Source organism: Medicago sativa, chromosome 5 (assembly GCF_051527215.1).
Source record: "Medicago sativa cultivar Bolivia chromosome 5, Bolivia_mono, whole genome shotgun sequence".
Classification (NCBI taxonomy): domain Eukaryota; kingdom Viridiplantae; phylum Streptophyta; class Magnoliopsida; order Fabales; family Fabaceae; genus Medicago; species Medicago sativa.
In genome coordinates this window covers 275,809-296,820 of record NC_140753.1, presented here as the reverse complement: position 1 = coordinate 296,820, position 21,012 = coordinate 275,809, and the positions used below count along the sequence as shown (strand labels likewise).

General features: G+C 34.9%; 1 protein-coding gene and 1 long non-coding RNA gene across 18 annotated transcripts; one reads left to right on the top strand and one right to left on the bottom strand.

The window, feature by feature from the left end:
- Window positions 1-6,301: 6,301 nt before the first annotated feature.
- Window positions 6,302-19,533, top strand: REV1 (DNA-directed DNA polymerase). 17 transcript variants are annotated; one of them, XM_085712046.1, is made up of 23 exons: window positions 6,302-6,567; window positions 6,665-7,415; window positions 7,904-8,047; window positions 8,175-8,307; window positions 8,409-8,497; window positions 8,617-8,667; window positions 8,749-8,952; window positions 10,155-10,274; window positions 11,061-11,153; window positions 11,638-11,697; window positions 11,789-11,875; window positions 12,074-12,157; window positions 12,273-12,345; window positions 13,165-13,233; window positions 13,506-13,574; window positions 13,730-14,020; window positions 14,112-14,182; window positions 14,645-15,231; window positions 15,871-15,931; window positions 16,568-16,736; window positions 16,992-17,070; window positions 18,400-18,741; window positions 18,858-19,533. In XM_085712046.1, the coding sequence occupies exons 1-20, from the start codon at window positions 6,404-6,406 to the stop codon at window positions 16,613-16,615; spliced, it is 3,249 nt and encodes a 1,082-aa protein (XP_085568172.1). In that variant the 5' UTR covers window positions 6,302-6,403; the 3' UTR covers window positions 16,616-16,736; window positions 16,992-17,070; window positions 18,400-18,741; window positions 18,858-19,533. The 17 variants fall into 17 exon arrangements, with proteins under 17 accessions (XP_085568172.1, XP_085568171.1, XP_085568169.1 ...); XM_085712045.1 differs by having other exon boundaries at window positions 18,853-19,533; XM_085712043.1 differs by having other exon boundaries at window positions 13,506-13,580.
- LOC146918816 (uncharacterized) lies at window positions 6,587-14,834 on the bottom strand. Its single transcript, XR_015011225.1, has 3 exons — window positions 14,682-14,834; window positions 7,697-7,792; window positions 6,587-7,542 (listed from the first exon to the last, which is right to left on the bottom strand). It is a non-coding gene; the product is annotated as an uncharacterized LOC146918816 (long non-coding RNA).
- Window positions 19,534-21,012: the final 1,479 nt, after the last annotated feature.

Genomic DNA, 21,012 nt, shown 5'->3' with positions numbered 1-21,012 from the left:
TACAGTTTGGAGTTGTGATAGCTATAAAAGCCCGGGTCCTAATGGCATTTCTCTTGGCTTTATTAAGGATTTTTGGGGGCTGCTCAAGGGTGATTTGATCCGTTTCTTTAATGATTTTCACAAGCATTGTAAATTGTCGAAAGGTATGAATAGTACTTTCATAGCCTTGATTCTGAAGGTGGAGAGTCCTCAATGTCTGTCGGATTTTCGACCCATTTCTTTGGTGAATTGTTTATACAAGATTTTGTCGAAGGTTCTTGCTAACAGGCTTCGAAATGTTATTGGTATCGTTATCTCCTCATTGCAGACAGCTTTTGTGCCCGGCCGCCAAATTCTTGATGGCCTTTTGATAGCTAATGAGTTGGTGGACAATGCCCGCAAACGTAAGAAGGAACTATTATTATTTAAGGTGGACTTTGAAAAAGCTTTCGACTCAGTGGATTGGACTTATTTACATACCATGTTGCGAAGAATGATTTTCCCTAGATTGTGGTGCAAGTGGATGTGGGAATGTATATTGACACCTTCTGTTTCTTTTTTGGTGAACGGTAGTCCTACCGAGGAGTTCAATTTAGAAAGGGGTCTTCGCCAGGGTGACCCTTTGTCTCCGTTCCTCTTTCTTATTGCCGCCGAAGGGTTACATGTGATGATGAATTCAGTTGTGGAGCAGGGTTTATTCGCTCCTTTCATGGTAGGGGCGCATGGTGCTATGCGCATCTCTCATTTACAGTTTGCGGATGACACCCTTTTGGTGTGTGATAAGAGTTGGGGTAATATTTGCATTTTAAAATCAGTTTTGATGTTGTTTGAATTAGTTTCTGGTTTAAAAGTAAACTTCCATAAAAGTATGCTATATGGGGTTAACGTTGTTGGCTCTTGGTTGCATGAGGCGGCCTCAGTGCTTCATTGTAAACATGATAGGCTCTCGTTTCTTTATTTGGGCCTTCCTATTGGTAGTGATCCAAGAAAATTGGCTTTTTGGTACCTTCTAGTCGATCGTATTAAAAGAAGGTTGTCTGATTGGAAGAGTTGTAATCTGTCTATGGGTGGTCGGTTGATATTGCTTAAGTCTGTCTTGTCCTCCATTCCGGTCTATTTTCTTTCCTTCTTCAAAACCCCTTCAGGTATAATTTCTACCCTTGAATCTTTATTTAATGCATTTTGTTGGGAGGGATGTGAGGATATTAGGAAAATTACTTGGATTAAATGGGAGACTGTTTGTTTGCGTAAGGAGGAAGGCGTATTGGGGGTAAGGAGATTGAGGGAGTTTAATTTAGCTCTATTGGGTAAGTGGTGGTGGATGATTTTACAGGAGCGTGGCACCCTTTGGTATCAGGTCCTTTGTGCCTACTACGGAGAGGAGGGAGGGCGGCTTTGCTGCTCTCGTAGAAGTGGTGGATCAGTGTGGTGGCAAACTATTTTAGACATTAGGGATGGAGTGGGTCGGATTGATTCAGGTTGGATGTTGGACAATATTACTCGTCGTGTAGGGGATGGTTTGTCCACTTTGTTTTGGGTCGACCCTTGGCTGTAGGGGAAACCGTTATGTACTACTTTTTCGCGTATGTATGAGTTAGCGGAGAACAAATTAGACACGGTGGCTGAGTTGTTTGCGAGAGGGTGGGGGGTTAATGGGGAGGCGTGGAAGTGGCGTAGGAGACTTTTCGCATGGGAGGAGGAGTTGTTGAGGGAGTGTATTGGTCGCCTATCTATTTTTTCTTTTCAGGGTCACCGTGCAGATAGTTGGATTTGGACATTACATGATTCTAATTGCTACACTGTTAGTTCTGCTTATTATTACTTAACAGACATGGAGGTTGATGAGCATCATCAACATAATAATAATTACAGGTTTTTATGGCTGAAAGCGGTGCCTCTTAAAGTGTTAATTTTTGCTTGTCGCCTGTTCCTCAACCAGATTCCTACTAGAGACAATCTTTTTCACCGGAAGGTTTTGCTTGCATCTGAACAGGGGTGTATTGCTAATTGTGGTTTTAACGAAGACAGAGACCATTTATTTCTTACGTGCGGTTTCTTCGGCAGAGTATGGCATATCATTGCGGCTTGGCGTGGTTACTCAACAGCTTTCCATTGTCATTTTTTTGAACATTTTAATCATTTTAGTGGTCTGCGGGGCTTCTCAAAGAAATCAATTGAGTTAATGCAGATTATTTGGCTGTCAGTATCTTGGACAATTTGGAAAGAACGAAATAATAGAATTTTCAAAGGAAATGAGGATAATTTGCTAGCTCTAGGTGAAAGGGCAAAGCTTCAGTCTTTTTGGTGGTTGAAATCGAAATACACTAATTTTGATTTTGACTATCAAGAATGGCGGCGGAGTCCTCTAACTTGCTTAAACTCTCTTTTCTAGTTTGTTGTTCCTTGTTTCTCTTTGCTTCTGCGCCTTATTGGCTTGTACATGATTGTTTGTGTACCTTTGTGCCTAGGCGTTTTGGCACTCCTTGTGCTTTAGCGCCTAGTGTTGTTTAATATATATATATCCCATTTTGGCTTTTTAAAAAAAATACTAGAGTTAGTTGCCAAAAATGATAAAATATAGAGTAAAAAAATGTAAAAAAAAACAGTAAATTTGAATGAAAACACCGGAAAGGAAAATCCAAAACTTGGTAACTCATGACCATATATATTTTATGGGGGTTAATTTGGTTCGTTAAGTTTTCTTATTAAATTTGGTTTATCAAATTAAATACAAAGTAAAAAGAAGGAGAATTGATAAAGGTCGATATAAGAAAATAATAGGTTGTAATAATCAAAATATAAAATTTATTGGAGAAATGATTCTAGTTAACTCAAAAACTAGGAATTGTAGCTTCATCCATAATTGCTTTTGGAGATGAGAATTGATTTTGATAAGCTGAACCAAACATGTTAGACACTGGCGGAGGGACCATGGGGGCCAGGGGTAGTCGTGGTCCCCCTAATTATTCAAAAAAAATTTCTTTACTATTACTATACTATTATTATATACTATTATTTACACATGGTTATGAATATGGTCCCCCCATTATTAACATATGTGTTCTTTGTATGTTGGACATTTGTCTTTTATGGCCAAAAAAAATTTCCGAAGCTTGTTTTTTGACATCCATTGTTTCCTAGGAACACGTGAAAATGACCAAAAAATCAGCGGTAGTTATGTGTTTCTAGGAAACCATGGATGTCAAAAAAGCAATTCTCAAAATCCTTTCCACTTTTAAAAAAAAGCTCATTATGTAAGTTGGAGCCCTGAATTCTATCTTTTACGGTAATGACCTAATTAACTTTTGGATGTAACTTAAATTTCTTATATATAATGCATTTGAAGATTTAATGTTTCTTTGCTAAATTATACCTATTACGACTTGGTTCCCCCAATGTTTAAAACCTGACTCGCCCTGATGTTGGAATTGCTAATTTTATATGATTTATATGCACTCAACTACAATTTTTCCATTGCATTTTCATAGCATTCTGATTAAAATATAAGTTAAAGTATGACATGTGTGCTTAGTGGGTTTTATTTTTTAAAAAGTATGTATGAAGATAATATTTAGTGTTACAAATGTGGCAGTTTTTATAAATTTTAAAGTTTGTAAGAATAATAAATATTTTCTTTCCTTCTTCAAAACCCCTTCAGGTATAATTTCTACCCTTGAATCTTTATTTAATGCATTTTGTTGGGAGGGATGTGAGGATATTAGGAAAATTACTTGGATTAAATGGGAGACTGTTTGTTTGCGTAAGGAGGAAGGCGTATTGGGGGTAAGGAGATTGAGGGAGTTTAATTTAGCTCTATTGGGTAAGTGGTGGTGGATGATTTTACAGGAGCGTGGCACCCTTTGGTATCGGGTCCTTTGTGCCCACTACGGAGAGGAGGGAGGGCGGCTTTGCTGCTCTCGTAGAAGTGGTGGATCAGTGTGGTGGCAAACTATTTTAGACGTTAGGGATGGAGTGGGTCGGATTAATTCAGGTTGGATGTTGGACAATATTACTCGTCGTGTAGGGGATGGTTTGTCCACTTTGTTTTGGGTCGACCCTTGGCTGTAGGGGAAACCGTTATGTACTACTTTTTCGCGTATGTATGAGTTAGCGGAGAACAAATTAGACACGGTGGCTGAGTTGTTTGCGAGAGGGTGGGGGGTTAATGGGGAGGCGTGGAAGTGGCGTAGGAGACTTTTCGCATGGGAGGAGGAGTTGTTGAGGGAGTGTATTGGTCGCCTATCTATTTTTTCTTTTCAGGGTCACCGTGCAGATAGTTGGATTTGGACATTACATGATTCTAATTGCTACACTGTTAGTTCTGCTTATTATTACTTAACAGACATGGAGGTTGATGAGCATCATCAACATAATAATAATTACAGGTTTTTATGGCTGAAAGCGGTGCCTCTTAAAGTGTTAATTTTTGCTTGTCGCCTGTTCCTCAACCAGATTCCTACTAGAGACAATCTTTTTCACCGGAAGGTTTTGCTTGCATCTGAACAGGGGTGTATTGCTAATTGTGGTTTTAACGAAGACAAAGACCATTTATTTCTTACGTGCGGTTTCTTCGGCAGAGTATGGCATATCATTGCGGCTTGGCGTGGTTACTCAACAGCTTTCCATTGTCATTTTTTTGAACATTTTAATCATTTTAGTGGTCTGCGGGGCTTCTCAAAGAAATCAATTGAGTTAATGCAGATTATTTGGCTGTCAGTATCTTGGACAATTTGGAAAGAACGAAATAATAGAATTTTCAAAGGAAATGAGGATAATTTGCTAGCTCTAGGTGAAAGGGCAAAGCTTCAGTCTTTTTGGTGGTTGAAATCGAAATACACTAATTTTGATTTTGACTATCAAGAATGGCGGCGGAGTCCTCTAACTTGCTTAAACTCTCTTTTCTAGTTTGTTGTTCTTTGTTTCTCTTTGCTTCTGCGCCTTATTGGCTTGTACATGATTGTTTGTGTACCTTTGTGCCTAGGCGTTTTGGCACTCCTTGTGCTTTAGCGCCTAGTGTTGTTTAATATATATATATATGTATATATATATATATATATATATATATATATATATATATATATATATATATATATATCCCATTTTGGCTTTTTAAAAAAAATACTAGAGTTAGTTGCCAAAAATGATAAAATATAGAGTAAAAAATTGTAAAAAAAACAGTAAATTTGAATGAAAACACCGGAAAGGAAAATCCAAAACTTGGTAACTCATGACCATATATATTTTATGGGGGTTAATTTGGTTCGTTAAGTTTTCTTATTAAATTTGGTTTATCAAATTAAATACAAAGTAAAAAGAAGGAGAATTGATAAAGGTCGATATAAGAAAATAATAGGTTGTAATAATCAAAATATAAAATTTATTGGAGAAATGATTCTAGTTAACTCAAAAATTAGGAATTGTAGCTTCATCCATAATTGCTTTTGGAGATGAGAATTGATTTTGATAAGCTGAACCAAACATGTTGGACACTGGCGGAGGGACCATGGGGGCCAGGGGTAGTCGTGGTCCCCCTAATTATTCAAAAAAAATTTCTTTACTATTACTATACTATTATTATATACTATTATTTACACATGGTTATGAATATGGTCCCCCCATTATTAACATATGTGTTCTTTGTATGTTGAGCATTTGTCTTTTATGGCCAAAAAAAATTTTCGAAGCTTGTTTTTTGACATCCATTGTTTCCTAGGAACACGTGAAAATGACCAAAAAATCAGCGGTAGTTAACTACCGTCGGTTTTCTAGTTATAAGACAGCGGTAGTTACCGCTGGGGTGTTTTTTTTTGTCATTTCCATGTGTTTCTAGGAAACCATGGATGTCAAAAAAGCAATTCTCAAAATCCTTTCCACTTTTAAAAAAAAGCTCATTATGTAAGTTGGAGCCCTGAATTCTATCTTTTACGGTAATGACCTAATTAACTTTTGGATGTAACTTAAATTTCTTATATATAATGCATTTGAAGATTTAATGTTTCTTTGCTAAATTATACCTATTACGACTTGGTTCCCCCAATGTTTAAAACCTGGCTCGCGCTGATGTTGGAATTGCTAATTTTATATGATTTATATGCACTCAACTACAATTTTTCCATTGCATTTTCATTTTCATAGCATTCTGATTAAAATATAAGTTAAAGTATGACATGTGTGCTTAGTGGGTTTTATTTTTTAAAAAGTATGTATGAAGATAATATTTAGTGTTACAAATGTGGCAGTTTTTATAAATTTTAAAGTTTGTAAGAATAATAAATATTTTTGTAAAAAAGAAAAGAAATTAAAGATGTGTGATTTTTAATTTAAGAAAACGCAGCGATCTGATCTGATTCATCTTGTGGTGCGAAAAGTGGTAGATACACACAATTCCTTCCCTTCCCCCTCTCCCTCCAATCCATCGTCGAAGATGAGTTTGAATTCTTGTAAAAGAGCATCATCATCATCATCATCATCTTCCAATCGATCAAAGAAGAAGCAGCAGAAAACAACTACCACCAACCAGAAAACCTTAGGCGTCGCCTGGGGGAACAACTCTAATTCCACTAAATCCCCTTTCTCCGATGTTGCCAGGTTATTATTATTATTATTATTATTATTATTATTATTATTTTCTTATTATTCCTTTTCTCAATTTCTCAGTATTGAATTCAAAACTTCACTTTTACAGTTACATGACTGAGAAGAATCGAAAACTACACAATCAGTTTAACACCGAAGAAGCTTCCACTTCTTCTGGGAACCCTATATTCGCCGGAGTTTCAATTTTTGTCGATGGTTTCACCGTTCCTTCCAGTCAGGAACTGCGTGGATACATGTTAAAGTATGGTGGAAGATTTCAGAATTATTTCTCAAGGCATCGTGTAACACATATCATCTGCACCAATCTTCCTCACTCTAAACTTAAGAATCTCAGAGCTTTCAGTGCAGGGCTTCCCGTCGTAAAACCAACTTGGATTTTAGATTCTGTTGCTTCTAATCGACTATTGACTTGGGCGCCTTATCAACTTCACCAGCTTTCTAATAACCAACAACCAAAACTTTCCAAATTCTTCACATTCAGACCTACCAAAAATTCAGAGGATGCCCTTTGTCAAGTAGAGTCAGACATTGAAGATTCATTTGTTAGTGTTGGAAAATCAGAGGGTACTGATGCAATTATGATAGAAGAGCGGCTGGCCAGTGCTGGAATTAAGTGTGATGAAGAAGATCCTGTTGGAGGAAGCAATGATGCTGCTAAAGATGAGGAAGACGTCCAAGGTGAACTCGAATCTAGTTGTCAAGAGCCTTCTGCATCAGTTAGTAGCCTCGGCTCATACGACCATAATGTAAATGAAATTCCAAGTTCTGCCTCCAACAAGCCTTCTAAGCAGTGTCATTCAACTCTTTCCGATCCTAATTTTGTGGAAAATTATTTCAAGGTACTGAAGTTGATATAAGTTTGGATTTTCATATTACTTGTCAAAATGGTGACATTCTTGTTGGTTGCCTTCATTTTCTCTTATTATGGTGGCTACTGTATTCGTCATCTTAATCCTTTAGAGTATTCTGCAAAGATAAGATGGGGGGAGTCATAACTAGTTTAAGCACCCTTGGTGCATTTGGTTGTGTTTGCCATCCCATAGCAGTAAAAACAAATATAAAGATTAAAAATAAAATAAAAACTGATTTTGGCTGAGGGAGGGAGATGGAGAATATCAACCTTCTTTAAGGATGCAAATTGCAAACGTATCAAATGATATACTGTCATGATATTGACTTGCTCCTCGTTTTACTTTGGCATGATTTTCCTCTCCGACTGTATCATAAAATTTATGCAAAATGTTAACGTTACCAATCTCTTAATCTCCACTGATGATGCCATAATTTTGTGATATCCTAGCTGAACTTTGGTATATGCAATATGCAGAACTCACGGCTACACTTCATTGGAACTTGGAGAAATCGGTATCGGAAGCGTTTTCCAACCCTTTCTACTGGGTTTGATAATGAAATTTCTAATATCAGTGCCTCTAGTGTTTCTGGGAACTCAGTTGTTATCCATGTTGACATGGTAGGCTTTACATACATGTTGGAAATAACTAATTGTTGTCAACTAATTTTCTTTGTTCAATGCTTATCAGATTTTACTTTTAAAAACAAATGTTATGTTTATATTGTTGTGTCATGTGCTGCCCCAGGATTGCTTTTTTGTCTCGGTGGTTATCAGGAGCCACCCTGAATTGTTGGATAAGCCTGTAGCTGTCTGCCACTCGAATAATTCTAAGGGAACTGCTGAGATTTCCTCTGCAAACTACCCAGCACGTAGTTATGGTTGGTTATATGCAAAATTATAAAATGACAATATGACTCAATATGCTACCTTATTTGTTTTATCTTTTTGCTCTGTAACTTATGACTTCTGTCATTGTTAGGTATTAAGGCTGGTATGTTTGTTCGAGATGCCAAGGCTCTTTGTCCCCACCTTGTTATCTTTCCATACAACTTTGAAGCTTACGAAGAAGTAAGTTACAGAAGGGTGTATGTAATTAATAAAGTTACAGAAAACAATTTCATATCTTTTTGTAACTTCTTTTACCCCTTATTTTTTATTTTTACCAAGACATCTTGGACAATTTGCAGGTAGCTGATCAATTTTATAGTATATTGCATCGACATTGCAACAAAGTGCAGGTTTTCTACGGTTTAATATTTTTTAAGTTCATAAATTCTCAGTTGGTGTATCTTTAGTGCTATAACTGCTACTTAATACAGGCTGTAAGCTGTGATGAAGCATTTTTAGATGTCACCAATTCAAAGGCTGAAGATCCTGAACTTTTAGCGTCATCAATCAGGAAAGAGATCTATGAGACCACTGGATGTACAGCCAGTGCTGGCATAGCTGGAAACATGCTTATGTCTCGTATTGCTACTAGAACTGCTAAGCCAAATGGTCAATATCATATAACTCCAGAAAGGGTATGTTTTGGAGTTTTCTATTAATCATTACTAAATCTACAGGAGAGAGAAAATGTGTGAGAGAGTTTTGTTTAGGTAAGAGAATATGAGATTAAACCTGTTATTGATTGATTCATCTGTTGAATACAACTGTAACTAATTGTCACTAACTAATTGTCAGTTATGCCAGCCACGCTAACTGACTGAAAATTATGGAACACCTCTATATGCTGACAGTATTAATTTGTATTTTTTGGTGTGATGGAGGTGTCACGTAACTGATATTAAGACCCTGTTTCCTTTCTTTGTACATTCCTTTATTTTATGTGGCCAGAACAGTGTCTGTTCCATGAACTATATGCTGAAAGCTTTTGACTATCTTCAGATATTTGTTGATTGCTATATGGGACAGAGCGGTAAAAAACAAGCACAAGAATTTAATAAGCGTAGCAAAGATGAGAATGTTGTGTTGGATGTGTGTTAAGACAAGACGAGATAAGATTACGAATGACAACATTGGAGAGAGAGTTGGGGTAGCACCTATCGTCGAAAAGGTGGTGGAAACTTGGCTTAGGTTGTATGTGTACGTGGAGAGAAGACCTTTAGATTATATACTAGGAGAGTAGATCTTATGGAGGGTAGTCAAACTGCTAGAGGCTGAGGAAGACCTAAATAAACTATAATAGACATTATAGGGTCTTCTGATCCATGTAGCTGACCCTATTTAGTGGGATAAGATTGAGTTGTTGTTAATGCTAATTGTTGCTATTTTAATTTTGTATTTACATTGTGGATTATACTGTATGATACGATTTTTATTAGAAATTCTTTGAGATAGTTCTATGCTAGACATGGAAGATATAGTTATGTTCAGTTAAAAATATTCTATTACTCCAGACCATGATGCTTCAAATTTTCCTCAAAAGTTCTAATTCCATGTTTGACATGTACTTTGGAGTGTGGACATTGCACAAGACTTATTGTTTATGGTGGTTTCTGCTGCATGTTTTCAGATAAAAATAATATATTTATAGATCAACTTACATATCAAATCTTCAGATAGTTAATGAAAATATTGTGCTTGTGATTTGTAGCTTTTCTACTAAATTTGGACATGTAGGTCTACAATAAGTCCCTACAAATTATGTAATTTGATAAAATAGTTGATGTGTGGAATGTGTCAATATTTTTGCCTTCCCTCTTATATAGTTTTACTTTTCCAGGTTGAAGATCATTTAAGTCAACTCCCAATTAATGCACTTCCTGGAGTAGGGCATGCTTTACAGGAAAAATTGAAGAAGCAGAATGTTCAAATGTGCGGACAATTGATGATGATTTCAAAGGTTTTACTATTCACTGACTTATTCTTTTTAATGATTTTTTTTCTTTCTTTTTCTGATACTTTGGAAGTTCAGTTTCTGTTCCTTGACTCCCTTTTGAAGGTCATTTTGTGACTTTTCAAATCTAGTATTAATACATCCAATACAATACAAAATAAATTTGACATAAGCCTCCTTATAGCATCAAAATGAATTAAGTTCTAAAATAATGTCAAAATGACCACCAAAATATATACTCAAAATGAGAATAGGCTGTGTAAGAAATTAGAGACAGTTTATTCGACACATCAATTATTTTCTCACAAGAGAAAGAAAATAGGGGAGGCTATACAAATTTCTCCACAGCCAAAGAAGGATTCCCGAGATTGAGAGGAAATGAAGCAAATAAGGGAAAAGGGATAAAGTGGAAACACAAATGAGGTAGGGTGAAGCCGCACAACACAAGGGTAGAAAATATAATGCTTCTCGTTTGGTGAGAAGCTTTAAAAGGATTCGGCCCTCGTTTTTAAGTGAAACTGCTCATTTCAAAAACCTTCAAGAACTAATTTTTTTTTTCTTTCTTTCAATTAGCACAAATTCTAGTTCATTTTCTTTTGGGCATTAGTTGAATAGAAATATCTAGAGATTAATGAGCTGGATAGAAGTATGGTACATGAAAGAGCATTATGGCGTCATTAGATCCATGTAGCCGACCCCACCTAGTGGGATAAGACTTGGTTGTTGTTGTATTAGTTGAAAAATGTTTGGATAATTCTATTGTGTCAGTATCTGACATCTTTGCATCTGCAGGTCTCACTGCAGAAGGACTATGGAATGAAAACAGGAGAAATGCTGTGGAATTATAGCAGAGGAATTGATACCCGGTTGGTTGGGGAATTTCAGGTAGGGAAAAAGGCCATCATTTTGAATTTTTGTTTCATCTTTAAAATCCAAACTCGATTTCTCGTTATTTGGACTTGGAATATTGACAATATTTTGGACACACACACACACACATTAATCCACCTATTTTCTTCCACTGTACATCGTGCCAATAGGTTGTGTAAGTTGCCCCTTTGCATTGATCTATTGTCGTCCTTGTTTAGTCATTGACTAACAATTCTTAAAGTGAACTGGGATTGAAGGATACAAATTGTCAGGTTAATATGAGAAATAATAATATTCTCAGTCTGAAATCAAAATTGGTATATTTATGCTCCACAGCATGATTTAAAACATGATGCCACTGGCTAGTATTTTACTCTCAATCTTTCACCTCAAATGTGGTGTTTTATCCTCGTTTCCTCCTTTGAAGGTTAATTTGTTCTTTCTTGACAAGCTTGTTTGAAGCCATTTCATAAAGATGATGTTATGTACACATATGCAGGAATGCAAGTCTATTGGTGCTGATGTAAATTGGGGTGTGAGGTTCAACGATATGAAAGATGTCAGTACTCTTCTACACATATCTTATTTTTATTTTTGCCTTAGAGTATTGCAAAACAAAACGATCAAAATATTGACAAAAGTTTTTCCAGTGTGAGAACTTCCTAACCAACCTTTGCAAGGAGGTCTCATTAAGATTGCAAGGTTGTGGCATGCAAGGACGCACTTTCTCTCTCAAGGTATTGATTACGTTTAGCTTGATAGATTTTTATTTTAAGATTATTCAGATATCAACTTTCGGTTTTGGCTCATGAGGTGCTTTTCATGTCCTGTTTTATTTTTTGAACTGTCATTTATATTATTATCGTAAATGTTTCTTATAACTTCTAAGTCAAAAGATATAAATTTTTTAATTTTTTTTTGGATATATGTTTTAGATCAAAAAGAGAAGAAAAGATGCTGATGAACCTGCAAAATTTATGGGCTGTGGAGATTGTGAAAATTTGAGTCACTCAGTAACGGTAAATATTGAAACATCCAGCATTTTTCATATATGCATTAAACTGCTATACTGTCTTCCAAAAGTTTTTCTAATTGTTTCAAGTACTAATTTTCTGTTTGATATACTCGATGTAGATTCCCGTAGCTACTGATAATTTGGAAGTACTCCATAGGATAGCAAAGCAGCTTTTTGGAAATTTTTACATAGGTATCTTAACTTTTAATTTCCACCATTTTAATGACTATAACTGACCAGTCTTGGTATATCCTTAGACTCTTGAATCCTTTGCTGCATTTTCTTTCTTTAGCAAAAAAATTAAAGGAACTACTATTTCATTTGATGGGGTTAACACTTAAAAAGGCTTTTGGTAAATTTTGGTAATAAGAAAGGCCAAAACTAAAGGAAAAGTGCCATATTTAATATGACCATACTATATAAGGACGAAGGTTAAGAAAGTTGTACATTTTTTTTTTTGCATTTATGATTAACATGGTTTGGTTTGGCCTTGGGTTTATTCTTAAAGTTTCATTTAACACTTGATGCAAGTTGTTTCATCCTTTCAGGATTGGATATTGTTCATCTTATTCTATTCTAATTAAATGCTTGCATATCAAGCACTTATGCTCAGCACTTGTTGTTGATGATAATAGACTAACGTTTCAAAGTATTATGATGCTGAAGCTTATGCCTTTGAACTTCATAACAATTTTATGGTATTTTCTTTGTAATCGTGCTGCATAACATAGTTTAATAAACCAGACAGGATCCAATGGTTCAATAGGAAAATCGACGAACTGGTCCAAAACAGGAAAAACTGGTCAATTTATGTTAACCAAAATGATCTTTTGCCAAATAAAGGTCCAATATCAAGTTACAAAGACATTTACAGAGAGGATTCAGTGATTGGTTTGATTTCTAAAACATTGATATATAGTGTTTTAGCCCAGTACTTTTTGCAGGGATCCATATATCTCCAGTTAATTGGAAATCTAACCATCATCTTCTCCTTTTGGCTATTTCACGTAGATGTCAAGGAGATTCGAGGTATTGGCCTGCAAGTTTCCAGACTTGAAAGTAGCAAGGCATCTAAGCAAGGTACCTGTATTATTTTCAGTGAAGTTTAACCCAGCTGTGCTGTAATAAGATACTGTTTTGTTGTGCATGCTACTAAATTTATAGGCGACTTACTGAGCTGAAGGAGAACGTATGTTTTTAAGCTGAGATTTGCTATTTTGATGTTCCTCATCTTTCCTTCTCTCTGTCCAAACAGATTTGTTGCTTTCCTTGTTTTGAGCTATGGTTTTATTGTTTTTCAACACTTTCTTTCTTTGTGATTGTCTAATAATATTTATTTCATGAAGGTGCAGAAAAATATAATTTGAAATCATGGATCACTTCAAGATCTGCAAGTATGGATAAACAGAAACATCCCATGGGTAATGGTAATTGTTGTTGAACAGGGCTTATATGCTATGATATTATTTAGAAGATAATTGGTGTAGATCATATATGAATAATTGTGTTCTCATTTTGGGATTTTGTTAATGATTAAATTAATAAAAATGACATCCGATGGTTTCTCTTTCTTCAGGTCATGACAAGCAGAATTTGGACGGCACTTCCATTCATGGATGTAGAGATTTGCGTGGGTCTTCAGTTCAAAAGGACAACAACATACAAGATAACCAAGCTAGTGCTGACCGAATTTCAACACCACCTCCTTTGTGTCACCTTGATGTGGAAGTTATAAGGAATCTTCCCCCAGAAGTATTTTCAGAACTAAATGAAATTTATGGAGGGAAGTTAGTTGATTATATTACTAAAGGAAAAGGCATAAGTGAGAGTTCTAGCTCTTTACAAAGCTCATTTTTGGAAAAAGAAGGTAAGCATTTCTCTATTTCATTATCCTAGCAAGTTTGGACTAATGCACAACTCAAATCTGCGTACATGCTTTCAAATTGTTTATTCTGCAGCAACAAACAAGGAAAAGGAGCTTTTGGATGTGGAGTCGATTCCTCAAAAAAAGCCATTATCTGAGATTGAGGTAATTTTTTAGTGCTGGTGGTATGCATAAGTTTTAATGCTTAAATCTTGGATCATATCATTGGATGATGGAGAATATTAGTCAACATAATAATTATCTCTTTTTACTCCATCTTTACTTAAATATACAGAATTTCAAATTTTCTTGTGGAGATGATCAAGATATCAAATTATAAAGTTGATTCGATTTCATCTTTTTGGTGACTCTTGGAAGGAAAAAAAAATTAACAGAAAACCTAATAGTTAGTGGGGAGAGTTAAACACATGATCTCCTTATCACTCCAACTCCTATGTCCCTTCCCCAAAATCAATTTATCCACCTTGTAACACAGTCACAGACTTAATTCATTAAAATGGAATAAATTTTAGTCCTGTTTGCTTTAATTTGTAATTATTTATTGTGCTACTTCCCCGAGAATATTTTGTTTAGCAGCATGTATCATGATTCATGGTTTACTGCCAGGCAATGCAACATGAAGCAGAAGGAGGTGAAGTTGTACCTGATTTAGGGTCTGGGCCGTCTTGTAACGTTAATCCCAAATCAAGTTTTGAAAAAGATGATTTGTTGCCTTCTTCTTTAAGTCAAGTTGACGGTTCTGTGTTACGAGAATTGCCCGAGGATTTGAAAGCAGTCATTGTTCTGCAGCTTCCTGCACACAGGAGACGGGATATTAGCTCCAATGTTGCTCTGGTTCCTCCTAGTGAAAACCATCAGGTGTCATTAGGTGTCAAGAATTCCGAGAATCTTGGATCAAATGTTCTGAATGAATGTCTTTGGGATGGGAATCCTCCGAAATGGGTGGAGGAGTTTAAAATGAGCAGTTGCTTAATTTTAAATAAACTTGCTGAAGTTTATTATAAGTCAGGGCTGACTAGCACACTGTCATCAGTTTTACACCAAATAATATCTGAATTCCACCGGCTAAATCTAGTCCATCAGATTTCTGATGACTCTGTTAACATCATGTGTGAGCTACTGAAGCAGTATATCAAAATGAAGATTGGAAAAGATATTGAAGAGATTTATATTTGTTTTCGGCTTCTGAAAAGGTATTTTAATGTTACAAGTTAGGATTGTACTCTGCTGAAGGGCTCATTGTTTTCATATGTTATTATGTGCTTTTTTCCTTAGTATCTCCCACCTCAAATTTTATGTGTATAAATGTATGTATCTGTGTGTGTGTGTGTCTGTGTGTCTATAAATTACATTGACTTCTGTGTCTGTAGGTCCATATTTAGGCTTATATACAGTGAAGATAGCTTTCTGTTTTTGTAACTTCCTGAGAATTTTGTTATACTAACTCTGGTTCCATATATAAGAAGAAAAGAATCATCATGACCAAGGAAGTTCATTTAACATTCCAATGTTGAACATTTATTTCAAATACTATAACCCTTGCATTAACACACCCACTTTTATGGGGAGTAGATGCGTTTGTAGTAAATATTGAAATGGCATCCAAGTAGTTTTAGCAATTAGTACATTTCAAAATTTGTGACACTTATAATTAGGACCAAAGAAAACACCAAACTTTTTCTTATATATGGACCAGAGAGAGTATTTCAAATTCAGTTGATGACACAGTCACATATTAAAGAATATTTCAAAATGGTTGTTGTGAAGTTAAATTAATTATTTTTTGGATTATTATCTTGTGACAAACTTTGGAGTGACTCATTTGTTTTCAGGTTTGCAGCTAAATCACAACTTTTCCTACAAGTGTATAATGGTGTATTTCCATACCTTCAGGTATATCTATCTTATCAACCAAACAAGACATCATGAAAATAGGGGGGAAATTTGCAGGGAGCAGGGGTGTATGGTGTGGCTCTTGAAATATTTTAATAGGATGGAAATCTAGTGATGGCCTGGTTTGTATCTAGGAAAATGTACATTTTAATGGAAATTGTTTTTGGTAGTCTTCGTTGAAGTCTTTCTAAACGCAGGACTTACTCTTTTGGAACTAAAATAAATGTTTCTATTTTAATCAAAGAGCAATTGATCAGTGTGAACACAAAAATTTACAAAACAGAGGCGGATAAGGGCTCCTTAACAAAATAACAAAACATAAAACAGTCAAGAAAAAAAATCTTTGATTGCCTCCAAGGATATTTGTCAACAAATATTTTGTATGTTCCTTAATGAATTTTCTGATGACCTTAATACGTTGATGTCTAATTTGGCCCCTCTAAAACAAGAGGAGCACTTAACAGGGAAATGTGCATAGTTACAAACAACTGTTGATTGAAAAATTGTAGAGGTTGTGATCGAAAAAATTTCTTTGTATTGTGATGTAGTGGAAACTTGAAACACTTTTATTAGCACATGCTTTCTCTTCTCTCTCCATCAATACATATTGAATTAACTCTGATTTAAATTTTGTAGGAAGCTGTTGATGACAATTATGGAGGAAGTTTGTTTATAACCCCATAGTAACACTCAGATAGTCAAATTCTTTTACTATGGGAAATTAAGCAAAATTCTATGATTTCTATGTGAGTCTCTGCGGTCATGTCACAAGCCAACAGTTCTATCAACCATGATGTTCTGCAGAGTATGTTTTACTTTAATGTGAATGCTAATAATTTTCTGCTGTGTTTGTGCTTGTTTAATGGATGTGAATCGTATATCTCCTTTTTTATTCATTTAATCTTTTTCATTGTCTTGTCTAAAGTTTCCTATCTTGGTTATTGATCATAACTTAGGTCTCTATCTATGATTCATAGTTCATCAATTATTTCTCAAATACTATATCACTGCCTGTTAGCTTTGCAACATTGATTTTACATAACTCTGTTTCTATTTATAGGTGTAAGTACATTGCACAACCACCAGATGAATTCAAAATCAGAGAGAGAGAGAGAGAAGATGAAGATAAGATACAACAGGTTAGTTTGCTTTGGAAAATTTAAGTATGTTGTGCTTATTTGGCTTGCCAGCCTAGTGGTATTAGTTTGTGCACCAGTAGCAATTTAGTTTTTCGGATGTCTTAAAATCGGTGTCAAGGCTTGTAATAGCTGCAGGCATGAGGCGAAAACAAAGTTTTGCCTATCATTTGTGTACCCGGGCACAACATTTTTGCAGGAAGCAATAACACCCTATATAAGATTTGAACTTATGCTCCAAACTGTGATTAAAATCAATTCTTATTTTCTTTGGTGCCCGTTTCTTATTTGATAATAATTCGATTCTTAGGCGAGGACGTCGCCTAGGACTGCAATTACTGCTAGAAAGGACATGTAGCTTACAGTTTGGTTCTTCTTCCAACTCCTCATAGTTCTCTTAGAATTTAGGTTCAAGGTCAATCTTGACCCAACAAAACTTATGGGTCAATTTGTTACCAGTTATAAAAAAAGTGATTTTGGCATTCAACAATATAGAGATTAATTTTTAGAGATTCTTAAGAAAAATAATAGTTATTTGTTTGTGTTTGTTCTCTACAATGATTTTTTTTTTTGTTTTTTTTAATTAATTTTTTTTTTTGTTTTTTTTAATTAATCTTTCAAAAATAATTTTCAAGATAAACTACTCAAAACAGGCTTTCCATTCTTTTGTTTTATCTTTATATTCTCATTTTTTTTAAGTAACAAACCAATGAAATTCATAAAAGTGATTTGTTTTTTAAATAGCTTTAAAAACAAATGTAACAAACATGTCCTATATGTTTGGAAAATCCTCACTTTATAAGCTTTACTGCCTTATAGTTTTATAAGCTGTACCTATTGCATATCTCTTATCAATGTAGGACTCTCAACACCCTCCTCATGCTCAGGACAGAACATCTAAAGTGTGTCCATACTTTGGAAGTATCTTAAAATTGATGTACAAGAATATATATATATATATATATATATATATATATATATATATATATATATATATATATATATATATATATATATATATATATATGCCATGGAGTAATCGACAACCTTAGTAAATGAATATATGTTCAAGAGTTTATATTGCTTCTGGTTTGATGTTTTATACTTTCCTTGAGCTACTGCAATTGATCTTATGATATTTGACTATACTTATTCTATAATTATGAATACCATTTGTCATCTGTAACCTTGAGCAATTTATAACCTTTATCATTTTAATTTTCTCATACCAGTTCTTTTTAATGTGATGGCCTCTGCCAAATTATACTATTTACGGATAAATGATAGAATCTGAACCTCTCTCTGTATTGCCCCCATTTTCTTATTTAACAGGATTGAGATTGATGCGACAGCACTTGCTTAGTTATTGAATCAGGCATCATTATTGCAGTTACAGCTGGGAAGAGGGCAAGGGGGAGCCTTGGCGCAGCGGTAAAGTTGTTGTCATGTGACTAAAAGGTCACAAGTTCAAATCCTGGCAACAACCTCTTGTGTAAAAATAGGGTAAGGCTGCGTTCAATACACCAAAATGGTGGGACCCCTTCCCGGACCCTGCGTATGCAAGAGCTTTAGTGCACCGGGCTGCACTTTTACAGCTAGGAAGAGGGTCGATTTAGTCTTGGAGATGCATAATAAGCTGCTTGTATAATTCAGTCCTGCTTGCAAACAAAATAGGTAATTTCTCAGCACTATATGAGTGGCAGATTTGGTTTGGTAGGTATTAGGCTTGGCAACGGCCAACAAGACCTGAATCTAAACCCTCCTTGATTTTGACCGAAAAATCAGCACAGGTTTGGGTTTTTGCAGCTACCAGGGATGGAGATGGAAATCCTTTGGTAAATATTTCCAGATGCTACAAGGTTCGAGGCAGGCAATTTTATGAAACTGTTTGTGTTGGTACCTGTTATACCCTTGCTGCATGATCCAATACCAAGAAATTAATTTTCTGTACGTATCACCGTTAATTTATAAAAAGGCCTGGGTTATTTTTGGATATGGACATGGTTTGTCACAGTGAATGCGTGAAGAATGAAGATTGGAACTGATCTATTTATTAATTGAGTAAAATAGAGCATCAACACCGGTACATCTTAGACTCCTCGCTAGAGTTACTTTTTTCCACTACTGCTTATTTTGTTGCATCAGGTTGGAAGCAGAGTATAGTGAAGAGATTTTACACAATAGTTTTATTCTCCAAATAGCAGCTTATTAATTTAGCTTGGTCTTATAGCCAATTTATTAGTTGTGGATGACAGTTTGGCTTGGTCTTTAGCTGATTAAGGAATTGTTTGAGACCGTTGAGAGAGCTGGTTAACTCTGGAATAAGAATTACGGTAGACTTCCGTAACGTAGTCAAAATTGTTTAGGGTAATGGAACCAGGAAGCATCTTTTTTCGCTTGTTTCCTTGTTGTTTTGGTGTACATACATAATAATGCTAGATATTTACATATTTATCATTAGGATTAATTTCAGGTATGGGCGAAAAAATATGGATTTAACAACCAAACCTGTAAAAAATGAAACAAATTGTGTTTTGAAAAAACTAATTTCAAACTGTTTCAGCTATTACAACAACTCATACTTTTAATTTTTTTATATCCAGCACGATTTTCAACCTTAATTGTATTCACGTCACTTTTAGGTCAATATATCAAAATGTTATTACCTGCATATTCATTCATTTTTGCCAGTGTAAAATTATACCACACTAAAATATAATACTAGCGATTACGATATTTTTTTTTTCAAAATACTCCCTCCGACCCTATATATAAGCACTCTTTTATTAGAGGCAAATGGTGCTTATATATAGGGACGGAGGGAGTATAAACTAAACATTTAGTGTAGCATAAGCGACCCATATGAAAATGTGAATATCATGATAACATCTTATACATTTCCCTCTTTAAAAAAAAAATAAAAAAATCTTATGCATGAGAAGAGCTACTCTCTTTTTTCACATGGTTCAAGTTATTGATAAAAGTGTAGTTTATTACATTAAGTTGTTAAGAAATCCAATCATGAATGATAGCTTTAAAGTTAATATGACTTGCTTCTAAGCCTAAAAGAAGACATTCATTATTATACTGCGTCAAAATTACAGCATTAATTTGGTCGGAGGTGGAGTATCTTAGTTGGTAGTCTGTTCATAGATTTGGTGCAGGAAACCTCGTGCGGGTTGGTGCTTTTTGTGTGTGGAAACGCTCAATGCTTTGTGAGCGACACATTGACCTGAGTTTGAGAGTCCTCTTTGTCTAATGGGAATAGAAATGAGAATTAGGTTGTGTCCTCTCCTCTGCCTACGACCCATTCTTCCCAATACTAATATTACCGTCATCATGACTCAACATATCTTTTATTATTTTTTATTTTCTTTTAAAAAAATAACAACAATTGCTAAAAAATACATTTGAACTATTTTCTTATTAACTTCTACTTACATCTAACAATAAAAACAATTATAAGTATTCGGTTTTAATGAAAACAATGAATTTTGTAAAATTAACTCAATGCAATTGCATAGGAAACACAAAATTTATATAGGTGGGAAAAATACGAGCATACATACATGTATGTCACAGAGAGAATTTAGGTGACTTATAGTTAGTATTAACAAAATAAGTCAAATTGAAAGGTAACATCCACCAACTACAATGCACACAGTAATATTCTGTCCGAGTAATCGACTTATTCCTAATATTTTATTTGTGTACAAGTCATAAATTAATCCCTCACCAGTCAATAACTCGTACTCTTTCGTATAAGAAATACACATTTTCTTTCAAACATTTTGCCGTGTTGGATTTCAAAACTCAAATTTAGTTGCTTTTGGGTTGTTCAGACTTAAAAATTCAAAGTAGTGAAAGAATAATAATAATAAGTAACCTTCCAACCCCGCCACCAGCTACAAGTTAAGTCAATAAAGAACAAAACAAGCCTTTTTC

What these genes read in the sequence shown, in the direction of transcription:
- REV1 (XM_085712037.1), top strand. Translation starts at nt 6,404, where the DNA reads ATGAGTTTGAATTCTTGTAAAAGAGCATCATCATCATCATCATCATCT. An exon ending in AATTGATGATGATTTCAAAG is followed by an intron (nt 10,275 to 11,060) that starts GTTTTACTATTC and finishes TTGCATCTGCAG; the next exon opens with GTCTCACTGCAGAAGGACTA. An exon ending in AGCCATTATCTGAGATTGAG is followed by an intron (nt 14,183 to 14,644) that starts GTAATTTTTTAG and finishes GTTTACTGCCAG; the next exon opens with GCAATGCAACATGAAGCAGA.